The sequence below is a fragment of the Xenopus laevis genome, chromosome 4L (genome assembly GCF_017654675.1).
Source record: "Xenopus laevis strain J_2021 chromosome 4L, Xenopus_laevis_v10.1, whole genome shotgun sequence".
Classification (NCBI taxonomy): domain Eukaryota; kingdom Metazoa; phylum Chordata; class Amphibia; order Anura; family Pipidae; genus Xenopus; species Xenopus laevis.
This window is the reverse complement of record NC_054377.1, coordinates 2,441,944-2,463,552: the sequence shown is the minus strand read 5'-3', so window position 1 is coordinate 2,463,552 and position 21,609 is coordinate 2,441,944. Positions and strand designations below refer to the sequence as shown.

At 42.2% G+C, this 21,609-nt stretch overlaps 1 protein-coding gene across 4 annotated transcripts in view; it reads left to right on the top strand.

Annotated features, from left to right (window-relative positions):
• The window catches only part of scube2.L (signal peptide, CUB domain, EGF-like 2 L homeolog), a 55,428-nt gene that overhangs the window by 25,399 nt on the left and 8,420 nt on the right, over window positions 1-21,609 (top strand). For 2 of the 4 annotated variants that reach the window (XR_005966846.1, XM_041589693.1), the window contains exons 9-19: window positions 387-509; window positions 2,218-2,334; window positions 3,017-3,139; window positions 3,866-3,982; window positions 4,895-4,981; window positions 6,612-6,716; window positions 10,806-10,949; window positions 11,169-11,372; window positions 15,356-15,526; window positions 17,658-17,825; window positions 18,513-18,674. Coding sequence is in view for 3 of the 4 variants with exons in the window: in XM_041589693.1 (XP_041445627.1) it covers window positions 387-509; window positions 2,218-2,334; window positions 3,017-3,139; window positions 3,866-3,982; window positions 4,895-4,981; window positions 6,612-6,716; window positions 10,806-10,949; window positions 11,169-11,372; window positions 15,356-15,526; window positions 17,658-17,825; window positions 18,513-18,674 (1,521 nt within the window). In the remaining variant the exon portion in view is untranslated. The remainder of the gene's footprint in view (window positions 1-386; window positions 510-2,217; window positions 2,335-3,016; window positions 3,140-3,865; window positions 3,983-4,894; window positions 4,982-6,611; window positions 6,717-10,805; window positions 10,950-11,168; window positions 11,373-15,355; window positions 15,527-17,657; window positions 17,826-18,512; window positions 18,675-21,609) is intronic. The other 2 variants (XM_018257255.2, XM_041589694.1) reach the window with 2 other exon arrangements.

The following is a 21,609-nucleotide window of genomic DNA, read 5'->3' as shown; positions in this document are numbered from 1 at the left end:
CATGTATTATAAGGGATAATGTACCCCCTACTGTAAATGATAAGGATATTAGAAGTCACTGAGGGGTTGTTCTGTCACCATATAAAGGCACAAGGCTGCAGGCTGAGTTATACAGGGAACTCTGAGTATCACTCATGTATTATAAGGGATAATGTACCCCCTACTGTACATGATAAGGATATTAGAAGTCACTGAGGGGTTTTGTGGCTATATAAAGGCACTAGGCTGCAGGCTTGAGTTAAATAAGGTTGAATATAAAATAAAACCCTTGAAATTCAAAATACAATGTATAGTTATGGTGTATAATGTATCAAAAGTAATTTGCGTCATCCTTTACACCGTACAAAGCTGTGGGATTTGAATGGTTTGTGTTGTGTTTGGAGCAGATATTGACGAATGCCAGACCAGTAACGGTGGATGTGACCATTTCTGCAGAAACACTGTTGGGAGCTTTGATTGTAGCTGCAAAACGGGCTTCAAATTGTTAACAGACGAGAAGTCTTGTCAAGGTACGTGGCTAATTGCTTGAACGCTCACATAATGAATGAGATGGGGAAGAAGATTGAGGAGCTCAATGGCTTTGCTCTCCCCCCAGTGCTGACCTCTCTTCTCACAGCTGTATCACATTGTGTCCAGACTCACAGACTTGAATGGCACTGGGAAACTCCTTGGCATAGGGAATTTAATCCCATAAAATCAGCTGTTTTGGGAAAGAGAGGAACATGTAACGGATCACGTACAAGCTTGCACATTTGCATTTTACACACTTAGTTATATTTACCCACAAACACCCGCTTCACAAATACACATTAGGAACGCACCATTGTCAGACAAACACAAGGTTCCTGCATGATCTCTGGGCATAGGACCTCCTTTGGTTTCAGGTGGGAACTGTCTGCAAATTAAAGGCAAAGTGGGGCAGATCAGTTGAGATTTATTCCAGAAAGGACTAACAGTATTGCAATGTGCAAAGTAATAATAACAGCATTGTGGGACGGATACAAGGGAGTCTACCTCCAGAGCAAAGGGTCCAACACAGAACAAGGAGTAGCAGTGAGCTTCTTATCAGCTGTGCTGCTTGTGCTCTCACATATAATAAATTAAAGAAAAAATTCCCCAGAATGATGATGTTATGTGTATGTTCCTTATTGCTCCTGCTAATCATCCCTTCTTATTGTTGTCACTCTCTTGCCTATATTAGTGCTTGCACCAGGCACCTACTGATTAGCACTGAGCTTGCAGTTGGTCACTGACTAGTTAGCGGGTGATTAGGGGGCGGAATCATGCTTACAGCAGGAATTACATACAACAGATATTTATCTTCTGAATAAAGTCATTATAATACAGTTATGAGACCTCTTATCCAGAATGCTCGGGACCTGGGGTTTTCGGCATGATGGATCGTCATACCTTAAAGTAGACCCGTCACCCAGATATAAAAATCTGTATAATAAAAGTCCTTTTCAAATTAAATATGAAATCCAATTTCTTTTTTTTATTAAAGCATTCATAGCTGTTGTAAACTCATTTAAAAATATCAGCTCTCAATCAAATATTGCCTGCCCCTCCTCTAGAGGCGGGGCAAGCAATTACTTTCACTTTCCATTCAGCACTTCCTAGATGTCACTGCTCTCCCTACATTCCCCCAGTTCTCTTAACCATTTTATTATGTAGCCATTGAATGGGGATGGACATTCTGGTGCACAAACAAGATTCTGAGATGATGCAAGGAGTGCCTTAATAACAGTGTCCACAAAATGGCTCCTTCCTGGTTGCTATAATTATGAATTCCCAGACTGATAGAAACAAGATTCAAATAAATTATACAGTGTAATTAAAGTTCATTTTGCTTGATTAATATGATAAAATAGGATTTGGAATCATTTTTTTTGGTGACTGGTCCCCTTTAAGTCTACTAGACAATTATATAAACATGAAATAAACCCAATAGGCTGATTTTGCTTCCAATAAGGATTAATTATATCTTAGTTGGGATCAAGTGCAAGCTACTGTTTTATTATTACACAGAAAAAAGAAAAGCATTTTTAAAAATGTGCATTTTTTGATTATAATGGAGTCTATAGGAGACGGTCTTTCTGTAATTCTGAGCTTTCTGGATAACAAGTTATCAGATAATGGATTATTATATATTACTTGCTTTTGGCTTCATATACAGTGGAACAAACACAAATGCTCTTTTTTTTTCTCAAATGACAGATGTTGATGAGTGTTCCTTCGAGCGGACATGTGACCAGACCTGTATCAATTACCCAGGATCCTTTGCATGCACATGTGACAAAGGCTATACATTGTATGGGATCACCCACTGTGGAGGTAGGGGAATCCCGGGGTCGGACTGGCGGGTGTAGGGCCCCACTGGGTTTCTGGGAAATAAAGGCCCACAGCACCCTACATGCAGAGACAGTACTTCATAATTCAGCCCCTGGTTCCAGTTGGGAACAATGTCCTGCTGGAGAGTAGAGGTGGGAGATGTGTCCTAGTTCAAGAGCTTACAGTCTAATGGATCAGGGATACTTTAAAGTATATTGTTGTGGCCCTTCTTTTTCCAAGCTCCAGTCAATAAATAAAAAAAGATCAAGTTCGGGTTCATATTCCTAAGGAGCCATAGAAACCCAGAAGGTTCCACCCTACTATAAACAGCATCACATTGTCATTGGCTTGCCCATCTCTTTGCTTTGCTATTTTTACCTGTGTCCAGGAATGTGTTTGCACAGTGCAGGCTACAATGGGGCTATTATATATATTATAGTCAGATTTACTTGAAGGTGGAAACTCACACTTACTATACAAGAGATGATGTCAGCCTCACACCTATACTATTTAGATATAGGCTTGTGCCAACATTCCTTCTTATTTCTCATAGACTGCATGTGCAAGAGTCCTACTCATACTGATCCCTTTTATCCCCTTTGTTTATTTAGTTGCTCGTCTCTGTCACATGTTCTCGTTTGCTATGCCCGTTGTATCACGTTAATGTTTTTTTTTTTTTTAACAGACGTAAACGAATGTAGCATCAACAATGGCGGCTGCCAGCACGTCTGTGTGAACACAGTTGGCAGTTACTTGTGCCAGTGCCACCCTCGGTATAAACTTCACTGGAATAACAGAGACTGCGTTGGTAAGAAGCCTCGGAAACACATCACGTAACTGCATTGTGTTCCCTCTGCTGTCCCTGGGCAGCTGTGAGGTTTATTTATATATATTGTATACAAGTGTAACTAATACAGACTGTACAAATTTTAGTTCCATGTTGTCTAATTGTATTTAGTGTTGAGAACGTCATTGTTGCACTGTTGAAAAACAGGAGATACTTTATATTTGCAACTATTATTTCTTCCTATTTATATTTTGTTGTCAACATTGTGCATGTCATGCAACGAAACACCCAAGCATGCACTCGCCTTTAGCTGTACTGGATGCTCGCTTGCAAAGCATTGTGGGAAATGTATACTAATGTTTGCTTGTAGTGCATTGGGGTGATACATGCTTTTTAGCATTGGCTAGCTTTGAATTATGGGGAATATCTGCTAGACTTTGCTTCAAACTGAGTGGGATTAATGTTCTGACTATTGCTTATAGCAGAGGCCTTGTTAACAATCATTCTTAGACCAAGGGCAACCTGAACCCAAGGAGTTTGAATTCCCCTTTGGCACCAGCATCCCCCTGCTTCCCAATAAGCTCTGTATAGCAATATATATATCACAAGGTTTTGCCCACTAGCTAGAACTACAATTCCCAGGATCCCTCAGCAGCCATAGGCTCACTTTATGAACTGGACCTCCAGGTTCTCTAGCCTACCAGTCCCTTGCTTTTTCTACTGATAATTCTGTTTTATTCCGTTTAGAGGTAGAGAGCGTCCCTCCTGCTTTTGTATCGCCAAAAGGCATTCTGCGTTGTGTTAAGAATGGTGGGAATGAGAGGTGTTTCCTAAGCTGCCAGTCTGATGTTCATTCTGTTCCTGGTGAGTATGGAACACATGGCTTATACATCGGGACTTTGAAAGTGCCAGTTCTATATACTGCAGAAAGCCCCGCAGGCTACGGATTATGTACCTGGCCAATAGCCATGCTTCCCAACAAATAAAAATTTAAAAACCAGGATATTTTAGGACATATCCATGTACAGTGAACCCAGTCTGACTTTTTTTGTTCATCTAACATGAACAACGATATAAAACACAGCATCAGTATGCTTATGTATTGTACTGTAAATGGACTCTGTAACCATTTATGGCCTGTAAATCAAGCTGGGCAGCTTCACTCTTAGTCAGTGACACCATCTTTATTTTAGATATACAGATATTAGCGTTGCACAGATACTGTCCTATGAAAAAGAGCATACCAATGACATTAATAAACCTTCTAAAATGATCCATATCCATAGTATGAAATCTGTGTGTATGTTCCACCCACTGCTTGAGTTATGGATACCCTGACCCCATAAGCTGCCATTATAGTGCTCTTGTCCCACCCACTGCTTGAGTTATTTATTTTTGTTTGAACCCTTTGTGGTATGTTTGTACCCTTAGGGTAAGGGCACACGGACAGATTCGGGGAGATTAGTCGCCCCAGCGACTATGGGAGTGGCCAGTGCATAAAAGGCATGCTCTGGGTGCAACAGGCTGAGATTTATCATGGGCTTGGGCAAAATCATACCGATTCACATCCTTGGATGTTGACGTCTCTTGGAGGAAACCGCCAGTCAGCTCCAATTGAACCTCCCCGAAAACAAAAACTATCTCAAAAACCAGATCAAAATAATCTAGATTACATGAATGCATTTGTTTCTGCTGCAGTGACTGTTCCCCTTTCACTTGGCAACCCCAGAATGTTGCACCCATCTCATATACTGACAGACACCTTCTTTTTTCTAGGCCTGCAAGATGCCTTCAGCATCACCTGTGGATCTCCTGTGCCTCTCAAATCTCGAAATGGGAGAAATAATGAAACACTAAACACAGGTAATGAGATGTTGTGGGGGAGTGGGCTCGGATCCTGTAGATATTGCAGGGAAATTCAGCCTTGAAAAGATGTATCAAATCTTCAAAATAAATTCTGATAATAAATTCAGTGGCCCATGCTACCTGCCCTCCTGACCTGCTAAAGGACCAGTAACATCATTTTTTTTTAAAAAAAAAAGGGTTTCTACATAACGAAAAAAAAAACCCCACCAAGACACATTTAAATTTAAAGTCTTTATTAAGAAATAACTTATAACAGATACTCCTTGCGCTCCTCTTCTGAAAAGGCTACAAGGCGACGATCCATCGTGCAGCGATCGATTTCTCTTCCCTGGCTATCTCCTATACAAGGCAGGGAGGAGAAATCGAGCGCCGCACGCACTGTAGCCTTTTCTGAAAAGGAGCACAAGCGGATATCGGTAAGTAGAAACAATTTTTTTTTCATGTTACTGGTCCTGGTTGTCGAAATAGACCACCCCCCTATTTGCTTCAACCACACCCCTTAACAGGTAGACATGGCTTTGATCTGCCCAGACAACCACCCAGTACCTGACAAACCCCAGGGTCCAAAATCAGGAGAATTGTGTCTGGCCAGGCTTCCTACTGGAACCCCTTTAACAGTGGCACTGCACTACTGGTAGATCTGTTATATAAATAAAGGAGACTCCCCCACTTACCTTTCCCTGGGCACCTTCATGTCTAAAGTTCGACTTCCCAATATTGGTGCAGGTTAACTAAATGGCACACTAGCTGCCTGGCTCCTAGGGTCGCCACCTGGCCAGTATTTTACCGAACTGGCCGGTAAAAATGAAGCTTGATGCCAATGTTATTAATAGGAAAAAATGGCAAGAATATAGGTATTTTTTTCCAGAAAAGGTGGCAACCCTACTGGCACCAAGGAAATCAGTTGGCACCTAGGGAAGTGGTGACCAGTATGAATATTGTAGAAAGTATTTTGGTTTTGGAAAACTACTAAGAATGTAAGTATCCCCCACTTTAGCCAACTTATATGTTCTAAAGGATGTGCAAGCAAGGGGCATTCAAGGGTAAACCCATGTGCCGCTCACCTCTTGCCACTTCTATATGCTGTGTTACACTCCGAAAAGGGGATCCAATAGGAAATAAGCAGCTTCTTTGTAAATCTATAGACACGCTACTCATTCCCCGTAGACTTAAGCTCCAGTGAGTAGACAGTATGGCTGCCGGCCATCTTGCTGGCAATGGGTTCAAACCCAAAAGAGCAAAATAATTGATCTGTAGAGTGAAGTATCTGCTTTTAGTATATTCAGAAACAGAAATGGTCTTTATTTCCCCTTTTAAGGTTTTATTTTATTATGTGAGTATAAAGCCCGCTTGCACGGATCTCTTTTATAGTGAAAAGATGTTTCCACTGTGAGACCCAAGTGATTTATTAAGCCCATTGCAAACAATTCATATTCTCATGGAAACCTTTTTTTCAATATGCAAATACTGTCACATTTGTCCCAGAATGCAGTGCGAGAGAAAAGCCGAAACGAAACCCAAAACTGATCCACTTGGAAAATTTTCATTTATATAACGATTTCTTAGAATTTGATTTCGCCATGTGTATTTACCAAGTCAGAACGAAAATATCCGCCGTGTTTTACAGACGTGGCGACAGTCAGAACAAGCACGACGTTTAAGGTGAGCGAGGGAACGTGCCGAGTCAGGAGATCAGATGTAAGCCAGGATTTCACTCAGCAGAAAGGATCAGGTAGGAACAAGTCAGGGATTCAGGCCGGTGATCGCTCCGTGGCTAATTACTATTTACATAAGTTAGCGAGTCTGAATTCCATGTCTGTCTATCCCGGTGCCATGTCTCAGAATCTTACTGTGCCCTCTCATCCCAAGCTATGTGTAAAGGTAATTGCTGTTGAAAGCAGTGTCTGTCTTTCCCTTGCTAACCTCTGCACTGCTGGTCCTGACTATGAGGCATATTTACTAATGTGCAAATGTCAAAGACCCGTCAAGAGTTGTATGGGGAAGAGTATTTAGGCAGCACAATTTTGGTACAGGTATGGGACCTGTTATCAAAATGCTAGTGACCTGGTGTTTTCCAGATAACAGATCTTTCCGTAATTTGGATCTTCATACGTTAACTCTACTAGAAAATCATGTAAACCAGGGGTCCCCAACCTTTTTTGGTCCGGGGATTGGTGTAACTGCAAAAAGTTTTGCAAGGCCAGCGGGGTCGGGAGGGTCGGGAGGGGGGTCGGCGTCCAATTCAGGTGCGCCGGCGCATTAATTTCAGCAGCCCAGTTAAGGACTGTTGGGGACCGACAGTCCTTAACATGAAATACATGAAATAAAGCCAATAGGCTGGTTTTGCTTCCAATAAGGATTAATTATATCTTAGTTCGGATCATGTACAAGCGACTGTTTTATTATTACACAGAAAAAGGAAATCATTTTTAAAAATTTGGATTATTTTATTATAATGGGAGACAGCCTTTCCTTAGTTTGGAGCTTTCTGGATAACGGGTTTCCGGATAATGGTCCCATATCTGTACATTACACTCAAAGTGACATATTTATGATTTAAAGTAAAATGCAATGGCACAGTAGTCCGCCAGCCCAGACTCCATTACCCATAGTGCCTTGCACACTTTGAGTTTTCCTTCTTTATGGGCCATGCACTTTTTTTTTATTATTTTTGCCGCCATGTTTTGGACAACCACCCACCCTGCTGCTGTCACTCACTTGCTTATATCCCTTCCCACCAGTCTGTCCACCATTTGGAAACGTGCCCTCCACTGCACCCTAGGCACGTGCCTCCTTTGCCTACCCCTAATTCTGATGCTGTGTGCCACCCATGTGCTGGGTCAGAAGGGTCCTGGGCCAATGACTGGATCATTAAGTGGTCCTATGGAGACTTTTTGGACAAGGACTGCATTGGAATGCTGAGGTGGTCCTTGTCCAATGAGATTTTAAAACCTCAGGTTGGGGCTCCGGAGTTCACCAATTAATACTTGGCCGGATTTGACAAATATGCCTCTATGCAGAAACGGGAAACTCAGCTGAAAGAGAACCGACCCTTGCTACATTGTTACCGTGGGACATGTAGTCAGGACCAGCAGTGCATAGAATACAAAGGGACAGAAAGTTTATGCTTTCAGTAGAAATTACATTTAAGAGATACATTTAACAGACAGAAACAATGATATATATTGGGAAGTTGCTAAGCATTTTCTTTCATTATGCAAGATTGTTTGGGTTTACGTCCCCTTTAACATATTATTGAAGTACTGTATGAATTTAGCAGTAGAGAGTAAATAACTGTGTGATCCCAAAGTGTTTAAATAGAATATAAAATGATACCCTTCTATTTACTGGAGCCTTGTTGTGTTCTCAGGAAGGAGAGAATTTAGGGAAGATTACGGGGTACAAAGAAACCTACATTTACCTTGCGCCACCACCGGGATTCTTAATTCCTGATAATGAATAGGGTGCCGCACCCACATGATAATACTTATACTCCAGCGACAATTACATGGAATTTTATAGTCTGCTGCTCAAACATATCATAAGAGATGAAACAGGGATACAATCACTGAATGAAATTATAGCTTTTATTTGATACATGTTTCATCATATTTATTCCAAACTGTCTCTCCCAATCACAATACTAACAATTAAAGGGAGGTTAAAAAAATTATACTGAAACAATGCAGCAGAAGCCTGCTGAGTACCACGCTTGTAAGGAAGTGCGCAAGGCTTAATTTGTTTCATTGTATCACCAGTCGGAACCAGAGAACTGAAAGGGACAGACACAATGACAGTTACACAGAACTATAAACCCAGTGAGAATGAGGAATGAATGGATATTGGGAAGTTGTATCAGGAGTCAGAAGCAGCAGTGCAGAGAAAGGGACAGACACAATGACAGTTACACAGAACTATAAACCTAGTGAGAATGAGGAATGAATGGATATTGGGAAGTTGTATCAGGAGTCAGAGGCAGCAGTGCAGAGAAAGGGACAGACACAATGACAGTTACACAGAACTATAAACCCAGTGAGAATGAGGAATGAATGGATATTGGGAAGTTGTATCAGGAGTCAGAAGCAGCAGTGCAGAGAAGAGAAAGGGACAGACACAATGACAGTTACACAGAACTATAAACCTAGTGAGAATGAGGAATGAATGGATATTGGGAAGTTGTATCAGGAGTCAGAAGCAGCAGTGCAGAGAAAGGGACAGACACAATGACAGTTACACAGAACTATAAACCCAGTGAGAATGAGGAATGAATGGATATTGGGAAGTTGTATCAGGAGTCAGAAGCAGCAGTGCAGAGAAAGGGACAGACACAATGACAGTTACACAGAACTATAAACCCAGTGAGAATGAGGAATGAATGGATATTGGGAAGTTGTATCAGGAGTCAGAGGCAGCAGTGCAGAGAAGAGAAAGGGACAGACACAATGACAGTTACACAGAACTATAAACCCAGTGAGAATGAGGAATGAATGGATATTGGGAAGTTGTATCAGGAGTCAGAAGCAGCAGTGCAGAGAAAGGGACAGACACAATGACAGTTACACAGAACTATAAACCCAGTGAGAATGAGGAATGAATGGATATTGGGAAGTTGTATCAGGAGTCAGAGGCAGCAGTGCAGAGAAAGGGACAGACACAATGACAGTTACACAGAACTATAAACCCAGTGAGAATGAGGAATGAATGGATATTGGGAAGTTGTATCAGGAGTCAGAAGCAGCAGTGCAGAGAAGAGAAAGGGACAGACACAATGACAGTTACACAGAACTATAAACCCAGTGAGAATGAGGAATGAATGGATATTGGGAAGTTGTATCAGGAGTCAGAGGCAGCAGTGCAGAGAAGAGAAAGGGACAGACACAATGACAGTTACACAGAACTATAAACCCAGTGAGAATGAGGAATGAATGGATATTGGGAAGTTGTATCAGGAGTCAGAGGCAGCAGTGCAGAGAAAGGGACAGACACAATGACAGTTACACAGAACTATAAACCCAGTGAGAATGAGGAATGAATGGATATTGGGAAGTTGTATCAGGAGTCAGAAGCAGCAGTGCAGAGAAGAGAAAGGGACAGACACAATGACAGTTACACAGAACTATAAACCCAGTGAGAATGAGGAATGAATGGATATTGGGAAGTTGTATCAGGAGTCAGAGGCAGCAGTGCAGAGAAAGGGACAGACACAATGACAGTTACACAGAACTATAAACCCAGTGAGAATGAGGAATGAATGGATAATGGGAAGTTGCTTACAATAAGATTTTCTCTCATTGGGCAGTGTTCCCCATTAAATGAGAGGCAAAACCTAAAGTTAAAAACCCCCTACCCCCCTATACATAGACCACGCTCCGTCCTCCCCACAGCGTAAATGTTATCCCGGGCAAATGCCCGAAGTCTTTATTTACCCCTCCGTGCAGATTCTGTCCAGCCGAGTTCACGGGCACCATCTTCAGCCGTTTCGGAAATCTTTGGAATGAGACCAGCGTATTGGCACATGCGCAGTTGGAGCAATTTTCTGCACATGCGCCAAAACTCACAAAAATGGCAGAAGCGCCGGTCTCATTCCGAAGATTAAGGAATCGGCTGAAGATGGCGGCTGTGAACTCAGATGCCTGAATCTGCACAGAGGGATAAGTAAGAAGTTAGGGGCAGTTGCCTGGGGTAACACTTAGGCTGGGGGAAGGGGTAGGGTTTTTTTTAACTTTTGGGTTTGCTTCTCTTTAATGATAGGGAAGGTTTGTTGGGAATGGTCTAAGTTTGTGCCAAGCTCTTTCTATGTGTTGGATTTGTTTGTTCACAGAGAAACACAATGTGGTGTACGAGAGATTCTGCTTTGTGAATATAACGTGCAGGAGCAGAGCCGGCGTCGGACAGAAGGGAGCGGCCAAGGAAACCTTTCTCACTGCTGAATTTGAGATTGAATTAAACCACAAGGAGGTGACAGGTTGGTCCGTAGGTTCCCCTACACACCCCAAAAACCAAACATTAACCACTCGCTTCCTAAACCCTTCCTGCTGCTTCTCTGCAAATAAGTATCTCCTGGTTTTTTTTTGTCATTTGATGGTTCATCGGTAAGACATGGTGGAATCTCGGTGCAAAAGGGTAAATACGCCTCCATTAAAGGAACACAGATGCTAAATGCTCTCTGTTTGAACCCCCTTAGACTCCTGCAGCTTCACCTGTGCCCGGAGGAAAGCGGAAAAAAGGCTGCGCAAGACGATCAGGACGTTACGGAAAGCCATCAGCAAGCAGCACTTCCACACACGACTGTCCGGAAAGGACTTGGATGTCGGAAAAAAGTCTCCCAGGCAGTCGGATTCACAGGAGTTATGTGGCACAGGGCAAGTACGAGTGGACAGCAAATGTGGTAAGAAAATAAGTGATAGATGGGAGGGGATCATTGCGGGTTACACTGCTTAATGTGCACGCATTTCTCTGTATTTGTATTTATACCTAGAAGTTGGAGCTGCCATATTGAACCTCTTTATATAGACTATTGTGTGCCCAGAACATGTTTGTGGTTCCCGTTCTGTATGTGCCCCTCACCTTCCCCTCTGTCTGGGCAGGCTCCATCCATGGTTCCTCATTCTGTATGTGCCCCTCGTCTCCCCCAATGTCTGGGCAGGGTCCACTTGTAGTTCCTCATTCTGTATGTGCCCCTCACCTTCCCCTCTGTCTGGGCAGGCTCCATCTGTGGTTCCGTATTCTGTATGTGCCCCTCACTTTCCCCTCTGTCTGGGCAGGATCCATCCGTGGTTCCTCATTCTGTATGTACCCCTCACCTTCCCCTCTATCTGGGCAGGCTCCATCTGTGGTTCCTTATTCTGTATGTACCCCTCACCTTCCCCTCTGTCTGGGCAGGGTCCATCTGTGGTTCCTAATTCTGTATGTGCCCCTCACCTTCCCCTCTGTCTGGGCAGGGTCCATCTCTGGTTCCTCATTCTGTATGTGCCCCTCACCTTCCCCTCTGTCTGGGCAGGCTCCATCTGTGGTTCCTCATTCTGTATGTGCCCCTCACCTTCCCCTCTGTCTGGGTGGGGTCCATCTGTGGTTCCTCATTCTGTATGTGTCCCTCACCTTCCCTCTGTCTGGGTGGGGTCCATCTGTGGTTCCTCATTCTGTATGTACCCCTCACCTTCCCCTCTGTCTGGACAGTCTCCATCTGTGGTTCATCATTCTGTATGTGCCCCTCACCTTCCCCTCTGTCTGGACAGGCTCCATCTGTGGTTCCTCATTCTGTATGTGCCCCTCACCTCCCCCTCTATCTGGACAGGCTCCATCTGTGGTTCCTCATTCTGTATGTGCCCCTCACCTTCCCCTCTGTCTGGACAGGCTCCATCTGTGGTTCCTCATTCTGTATGTGCCCCTCACCTTCCCCTCTGTCTGGACAGGCTCCATCTGTGGTTCCTCATTCTGTATGTGCCCCATATCTCCCCCTCTATCTGGACAGGGTCCATCTGTGGTTCATCATTCTGTATGTACCCCTCACCTTCCCCTCTGTGTTTTTTCATTCTGCATGTACCACTTACCTTGCCCAGGCGCATCTGTGGATATTTCCCTTGCGGTTTCACCCTATGTTCCCTTTAATTACAAGTTATTAGGTACCGCTGCATTTTTTCACATTTCTTTTGGGAAAAAAAGAGTGTTTCTGCTAAACAAAAGTTCCCTAATTCAGTCTGACAGGCGTTCCAGCTCTGGGACACACTTACACACTGATCTTGCTGTTCAGTTTCAATAATCCGTCATGGTGTTTAGACCCCTATTAAGATACAATCTGACCCCTCTCTTGTACACCTTCAAGAGGAAGCCATTAATCATTCCAATCTGACGTGTAAGTGCGGGGAAACAAAGTAACAACCTGGAGGAAACCAAAATAACCATTTGACATTTTATCTGTGCGAGTTTGGGGTGTTATTCTCAGTCTGTATAAGTACTTTATTGTTGGAAACACTGGCTACATATAAATACAAGTATACAGAGAAGGAATGTTCTGGGCACACAATAAGCTATACCCTCATACTGTACTGTCTAAGGGAATCAATATGGCACCTCCTCCTCCCATATGTATAAATACAAATATACAGAGAAGGAATGTTCTGGGCACACAATAAGCTATACCCTCATACTGTACTGTCTAAGGGAATCAATATGGCACCTCCTCCTCCCATATGTATAAATACAAATATACAGAGAAGGAATGTTCTGGGCACACAATAAACTATACCCTCATACTGTACTGTCTAAGGGAATCAATATGGCACCTCCTCCCATATGTATAAATACAAATATACAGAGAAGGAATGTTCTGGGCACACAATAAGCTATACCCTCATACTGTTCTGTCTAAGGGAATCAATATGGCACCTCCCTCCTCCCATATGTATAAATACAAATATACAGAGAAGGAATGTTCTGGGCACACAATAAGCTATACCCTCATACTGTACTGTCTAAGGGAATCAATATGGCACCTCCTCCTCCCATATGTATAAATACAAATATACAGAGAAGGAATGTTCTGGGCACACAATAAGCTATACCCTCATACTGTACTGTCTAAGGGAATCAATATGGCACCTCCTCCTCCCATATGTATAAATACAAATATACAGAGAAGGAATGTTCTGGGCACACAATAAGCTATACCCTCATACTGTACTGTCTAAGGGAATCAATATGGCACCTCCTCCTCCCATATGTATAAATACAAATATACAGAGAAGGAATGTTCTGGGCACACAATAAGCTATACCCTCATACTGTACTGTCTAAGGGAATCAATATGGCACCTCCTCCTCCCATATGTATAAATACAAATATACAGAGAAGGAATGTTCTGGGCACACAATAAGCTATACCCTCATACTGTACTGTCTAAGGGAATCAATATGGCACCTCCCTCCTCCCATATGTATAAATACAAATATACAGAGAAGGAATGTTCTGGGCACACAATAAGCTATACCCTCATACTGTACTGTCTAAGGGAATCAATATGGCACCTCCTCCTCCCATATGTATAAATACAAATATACAGAGAAGGAATGTTCTGGGCACACAATAAGCTATACCCTCATACTGTACTGTCTAAGGGAATCAATATGGCACCTCCTCCTCCCATATGTATAAATACAAATATACAGAGAAGGAATGTTCTGGGCACACAATAAACTATACCCTCATACTGTACTGTCTAAGGGAATCAATATGGCACCTCCTCCTCCCATATGTATAAATACAAATATACAGAGAAGGAATGTTCTGGGCACATAATAAGCTATACCCTCATACTGTACTGTCTAAGGGAATCAATATGGCACCTCCTCCTCCCATATGTATAAATACAAATATACAGAGAAGGAATGTTCTGGGCACATAATAAGCTATACCCTCATACTGTACTGTCTAAGGGAATCAATATGGCACCTCCTCCCATATGTATAAATACAAATATACAGAGAAGGAATGTTCTGGGCACACAATAAGCTATACCCTCATACTGTACTGTCTAAGGGAATCAATATGGCACCTCCTACCTAAATGTATAAATACTAATATACCAAGGTGAAGGACTGGAGCAGCATTCTCTAGCAAGTCAGAGGGTTAATCCCTAGAACTTTTTGGTTAACCCCCAGAGTTTCTTTTGAATAAATAAATGTCTCCAACACAATGAGAATGAATTTGCGTCAGTTGAATGTCGCCCCACGTGGAGATGGCGGGACCCTGACCTTTTTTTTATTAGGTTCAGTTTCGGCTGCCGAGATGCCATACTGTTTGTCTGGGGCATTCATTACGTAAAAGCCACAACTTTCAAAAGAGGCAAAGAGCTTTTTAAGGGCTTTTTTAGCCATTAATCCCGGCCCCCCGTGGGGCTTACTTTGCATTATAAAACCTCTCGGGTATTAAAGAAAACAGCTGCGTGAGTCTTAGAATGGGTTCTTATTGGTCACTGGAGACGTATAAAGATGGGCGCTACGGTAATGAACTCTCCGAAAGCCAATTGCCGATTTTACGGATCTGGAATAAAAAGAACGAGCTGACGACCAGAATAACATTGAAATTCCTGGCCCCTTTTAATGTGTATTGTAATGCACCATGTCTCTTTCTTACTGTCCTGAAATTTCTCCTCATTCATTGTGTCCAGAGCTTTATCTGTGTCTAATTGTGTATCTCCTGCTCTAAGTAAAACAAGTGAGTAGAGGGACACTGCAAGTTTGATGCTCTTTATCAACACACCTACCCCATAGCTCAGGGAAATCAGAGTTTGCATCACGTTACTTTGCCTTTAATAAAGCCTCCTGCACATACAGAATACTGCAAGTCTCACGCCTTATTCTCCTTATTTCTCAGTCAACTGCCAGGCGGGGACTTACTATGACGGTGACAAGGAACAGTGTGTCTTGTGCCCTAATGGAACATATCAGACTGAGGAGGGGCAGATAACCTGTGAAACTTGCCCCGGCCCTGAGACAAGAGAGAACCAGAGGACAGCAGGAGCTCGCTATATAACGGAGTGTGTAGGTAATACTGATTCACACTAACATTAATCAGGGTATTATAGTAGCCCAGAACATTCCTTCTCTGTATATTTGTATTTATACATATGGGAGGAGGGAGGTGCCATATTGATTCCCTTAGACAGTACAGTATGAGGGTATAGCTTATTGTGTGCCCAGAACATTCCTTCTCTGTATATTTGTATTTATACATATGGGAGGAGGGAGGTGCCATATTGATTCCCTTAGACAGTACAGTATGAGGGTATAGCTTATTGTGTGCCCAGAACATTCCTTCTCTGTATATTTGTATTTATACATATGGGTGGAGGAGGTGCCATATTGATTCCCTTAGACAGTACAGTATGAGGGTATAGCTTATTGTGTGCCCAGAACATTCCTTCTCTGTATATTTGTATTTATACATATGGGAGGAGGGAGGTGCCATATTGATTCCCTTAGACAGTACAGTATGAGGGTATAGCTTATTGTGTGCCCAGAACATTCCTTCTCTGTATATTTGTATTTATACATATGGGTGGAGGAGGTGCCATATTGATTCCCTTAGACAGTACAGTATGAGGGTATAGCTTATTGTGTGCCCAGAACATTCCTTCTCTGTATATTTGTATTTATACATATGGGAGGAGGAGGTGCCATATTGATTCCCTTAGACAGTACAGTATGAGGGTATAGCTTATTGTGTGCCCAGAACATTCCTTCTCTGTATATTTGTATTTATACATATGGGAGGAGGAGGAGGTGCCATATTGATTCCCTTAGACAGTACAGTATGAGGGTATAGCTTATTGTGTGCCCAGAACATTCCTTCTCTGTATATTTGTATTTATACATATGGGAGGAGGAGGTGCCATATTGATTCCCTTAGACAGTACAGTATGAGGGTATAGCTTATTGTGTGCCCAGAACATTCCTTCTCTGTATATTTGTATTTATACATATGGGAGGAGGAGGTGCCATATTGATTCCCTTAGACAGTACAGTATGAGGGTATAGCTTATTGTGTGCCCAGAACATTCCTTCTCTGTATATTTGTATTTATACATATGGGAGGAGGAGGTGCCATATTGTATCCCTTAGACAGTACAGTATGAGGGTATAGCTTATTGTGTGCTCAGAACATTCCTTCTCTGTATATTTGTATTTATACATATGGGAGGAGGTGCCATATTGATTCCCTTAGACAGTACAGTATGAGGGTATAGCTTATTGTGTGCCCAGAACATTCCTTCTCTGTATATTTGTATTTATACATATGGGAGGAGGGAGGTGCCATATTGATTCCCTTAGACAGTACAGTATGAGGGTATAGCTTATTGTGTGCCCAGAACATTCCTTCTCTGTATATTTGTATTTATACATATGGGAGGAGGAGGTGCCATATTGATTCCCTTAGACAGTACAGTATGAGGGTATAGCTTATTGTGTGCCCAGAACATTCCTTCTCTGTATATTTGTATTTATACATAACAGAGTACCACACTCACTGGGACTTAATACAAAGAAAAAAAAGCTTTATTATAAAAAAATAAAACATTTCCAGCACAAAGTGTGCTCTTCCTCAGGGACAAAGACATTTTTAACTTGAATTTTGGGAAAACTGTAAAAAATAAAAAAAATGGAAAGCAATTGAAAAAAGTCTTTGTTTATGGAGAATAATCTGAAAACAACTGAACTGGAAAAAGTATTTGGAAAATGAACAACCCCTTTAATATCAGCCTATGGGGCCTTTACATGGTACAAAGTCTGCATTGTATCTACAGAGGCTTTTACATGATTATAGTGCCATCTAGTGGTCAGCTGAAGGTAACTGCTCTCTTATTCCAGTTGGGTCTTTATTCAGAACCATGACTCTCTGCAGCAGCACATACATTGCATTATTATTATTACTATCATCACATATTTATAAAGCACCAGCACATTCCAGAGCACTGTACAGTAGAAGTGTGTATTAATACAAGATCATAGGGCAGCCTTTTATTAGAATAATATGGAGCATTCATGAATACTGTTTTGAAGAAGCAATATTTTTTCCACCCAGAACATCATTATTTCACATAGTTCTACATTTTCAGGTAAAATAAATGCCTTTGTATTTTGCTCCAAATGAGAAATCTCCCTCTTTTGCCACATAGGTGTTTGCCCACCGGGCGAGTTCTCTTCTGATGGTTTCAGACCATGTGAATCGTGTCCATTCGGCACCTACCAGTCTGATGGGGGACGTACTTCTTGCTTTCCCTGTGGGGGTGGCCTGACCACCAAGCACTCCGGATCCACTTCATTCCAAGACTGCGAAACGAGAGGTAACTAAATTGCTCTGGAGCCGTTTGGTTTATCAGTGCAGCCATCAGCAGAGAGGAACATACAGGATCCTGATTGGCAGGCGCTGTATTGTGTCTCTCTCTCCAAAAATTAAATTTTAAGGGTTATTGCTTTTAAAATATACCCAGTGTCAATATGTTAAGGTTAATACACTTAGAAATGTAAATAATTTAGAATTCTAAGCTGTTTTCAATATATAATAAAGGGTTAATTCCCGCCCTTCCCTTGCACCATTATCCGTGCAGCTGAATTGGCTCATAGAAATATTTCTTTCCGGGCACAGAGATCAGAAGCACACCCTTCCTCTGACCCTAGCAACCAGAATGCATGTACGTTTCAGTTTAAAATTAAAAAAAAAACATGCATAAAATGTAAAAATTACATCGAAAAACTGCATATCATCTTCAGCAACTACTTCTATTGCACTAGTTATGCCCCTGCATGTACATTTCAGATTAAAAATTTAAAATCATGCATCAAATTTAAGCAAACTGCATATCGTCTTCAGCAATTACTTATATTACATTTGTTCTGTAAGAATGAGGAAATGTCAGTATTTATAACACAGGAACACAAAAAAACTCCTCCATCCCCTCCTTCTCTAAATAAAGTGACCAAATGCAAAGGGGTTTGTGTGACTAATGGGATCTCTCTGTAATTGTGTTCAGTTCAGTGCTCCCCGGGACATTCCTACAACACCACCACTCACAGATGCGTCCGATGCCCCGTGGGCACTTACCAGCCCGAATTCGGGCAGAATTACTGTGTGTCCTGCCCGGGAAACACCAGCACCGACTTCGACGGCTCCACCAACGTAACTCAGTGTAAAAGTGAGTGAGTGATTTTTACTCTTCCAGATAAATCAGGGAGTTTCCATTCAGTATAATTCTATTCCAACCCAACAGTATCACCCCCCCCCCTTCTATCACCCACTTATTATTATTTTTATCGGCTTTAACAGCAATTATTCTCATTGACATTAGAGTTTCAGATGATCTACATTGAGTATGTATTTTGTTTGCTTCTTGTGTCTCTCCTAGCTAAATAAGTCATAGGCATCACCAGACAGCAGTGCTGTAAATATAATATAATATATGGGTCTTAGGGATTCAATGTCGCACTCTTATAGTGGGGTCACATAAACACCTCCCTGTGAGCCTGTTAATTTACTTATTTCAGTTCAGCTAAAGAAAAACAATATCTCATGCTATTGAAAGCAGTATTTCTTTATTTCTGTTCTCTGATTTCTGACTCTTAAAACATTGAAGCAGCAGAAGTAAGATCTCTTCCAGGACTTTTTTCTACATTGTTTCATGAGTCAGCCCCATCAGTGCAGGGAATATAAACAAGCAGGCAAGACTGACAGACAGACAATAGCAATGACAGTTACACAGAACTATAAACCCAGTGAGAATGAGGAATGAATGGATATTGGGAAGTTGTATCAGGAGTCAGAAGCAGCAGTGCAGAGAAGAGAAAGGGACAGACACAATGACAGTTACACAGAACTATAAACCCAGTGAGAATGAGGAATGAATGGATATTAGGAAGTTGTATCAGGAGTCAGAGGCAGCAGTGCAGAGAAAGGGACAGACACAATGACAGTTACACAGAACTATAAACCCAGTGAGAATGAGGAATGAATGGATATTGGGAAGTTGTATCAGGAGTCAGAAGCAGCAGTGCAGAGAAGAGAAAGGGACAGACACAATGACAGTTACACAGAACTATAAACCCAGTGAGAATGAGGAATGAATGGATATTGGGAAGTTGTATCAGGAGTCAGAAGCAGCAGTGCAGAGAAGAGAAAGGGACAGACACAATGACAGTTACACAGAACTATAAACCCAGTGAGAATGAGGAATGAATGGATATTGGGAAGTTGTATCAGGAGTCAGAAGCAGCAGTGCAGAGAAAGGGACAGACACAATGACAGTTACACAGAACTATAAACCCAGTGAGAATGAGGAATGAATGGATATTGGGAAGTTGTATCAGGAGTCAGAAGCAGCAGTGCAGAGAAAGGGACAGACACAATGACAGTTACACAGAACTATAAACCCAGTGAGAATGAGGAATGGATGGATATTGGGAAGTTGTATCAGGAGTCAGAGGCAGCAGTGCAGAGAAAGGGACAGACACAATGACAGTTACACAGAACTATAAACCCAGTGAGAATGAGGAATGAATGGATATTGGGAAGTTGTATCAGGAGTCAGAAGCAGCAGTGCAGAGAAAGGGACAGACACAATGACAGTTACACAGAACTATAAACCCAGTGAGAATGAGGAATGAATGGATATTGGGAAGTTGTATCAGGAGTCAGAAGCAGCAGTGCAGAGAAGAGAAGGGACAGACACAATGACAGTTACACAGAACTATAAACCCAGTGAGAATGAGGAATGAATGGATATTGGGAAGTTGTATCAGGAGTCAGAAGCAGCAGTGCAGAGAAAGGGACAGACACAATGACAGTTACACAGAACTATAAACCCAGTGAGAATGAGGAATGAATGGATATTGGGAAGTTGTATCAGGAGTCAGAAGCAGCAGTGCAGAGAAGAGAAAGGGACAGACACAATGACAGTTACACAGAACTATAAACCCAGTGAGAATGAGGAATGAATGGATATTGGGAAGTTGTATCAGGAGTCAGAGCAGCAGTGCAGAGAGAGAAGGGACAGACACAATGACAGTTACACAGAACTATAACCAGTGAGATGAGGAATGAGTGGATATTGGGAAGTTGTATCAGGAGTCAGAGGCAGCAGTGCAGAGAAAGGGACAGACACAATGACAGTTACACAGAACTAAAACCCAGTGAGAATGAGGAATGAATGGATATTGGGAAGTTGTATCAGGAGCAGAGCAGCAGTGCAGAGAAAGGGACAGACACAATGACAGTTACACAGAATATAAAACCCAGTGAGAATGAGGAATGAATGGATATTGGGAAGTTGTATCAGGAGTCAGAAGCAGCAGTGCAGAGAGAAAAGGACAGACACAATGACAGTTACACAGAACTATAAACCCAGTGAGAATGAGGAATGAATGGATATTGGGAAGTTGTATCAGGAGTCAGAGCAGCAGTGCAGAGAAGGGACAGACACAATGACAGTTACACAGAACTTAAACCCAGTGAGAATGAGGAATGAATGGATATTGGGAAGTTGTATCAGGAGTCAGAGCAGCAGTGCAGAGAAAGGGACAGACACAATGACAGTTACACAGAACTATAAACCCAGTGAGAATGAGGAATGAATGGATATTGGGAGTTGTATCAGGAGTCAGAGGCAGCAGTGCAGAGAAAGGGACAGACACAATGACAGTTACACAGAACTATAAACCCAGTGAGAATGAGGAATGAATGGATATTGGGAAGTTGTATCGGAGTCAGAGGCAGCAGTTCAGAGAAGAGAAAGGGACAGACACAATGACAGTTACACAGAACTATAAACCAGTGAGAATGAGGAATGAATGGATATTGGGAAGTTGTATCAGGAGTCAGAAGCAGCAGTGCAGAGAAGGGACAGACACATGACAGTTCACAGAACTATAAACCCAGTGAGAATGAGCAGGCAAGGACTGACAGACAGACAATACAATGACAGTTACACAGAACTATAAACCCAGTGAGAATGAGGAATGAATGGATATTGGGAAGTTGTATCAGGAGTCAGAAGCAGCAGTGCAAGAAGAGAAAGGGACAGACACAATGACAGTTACACAGAACTATAAACCCAGTGAGAATGAGGAATGAATGGA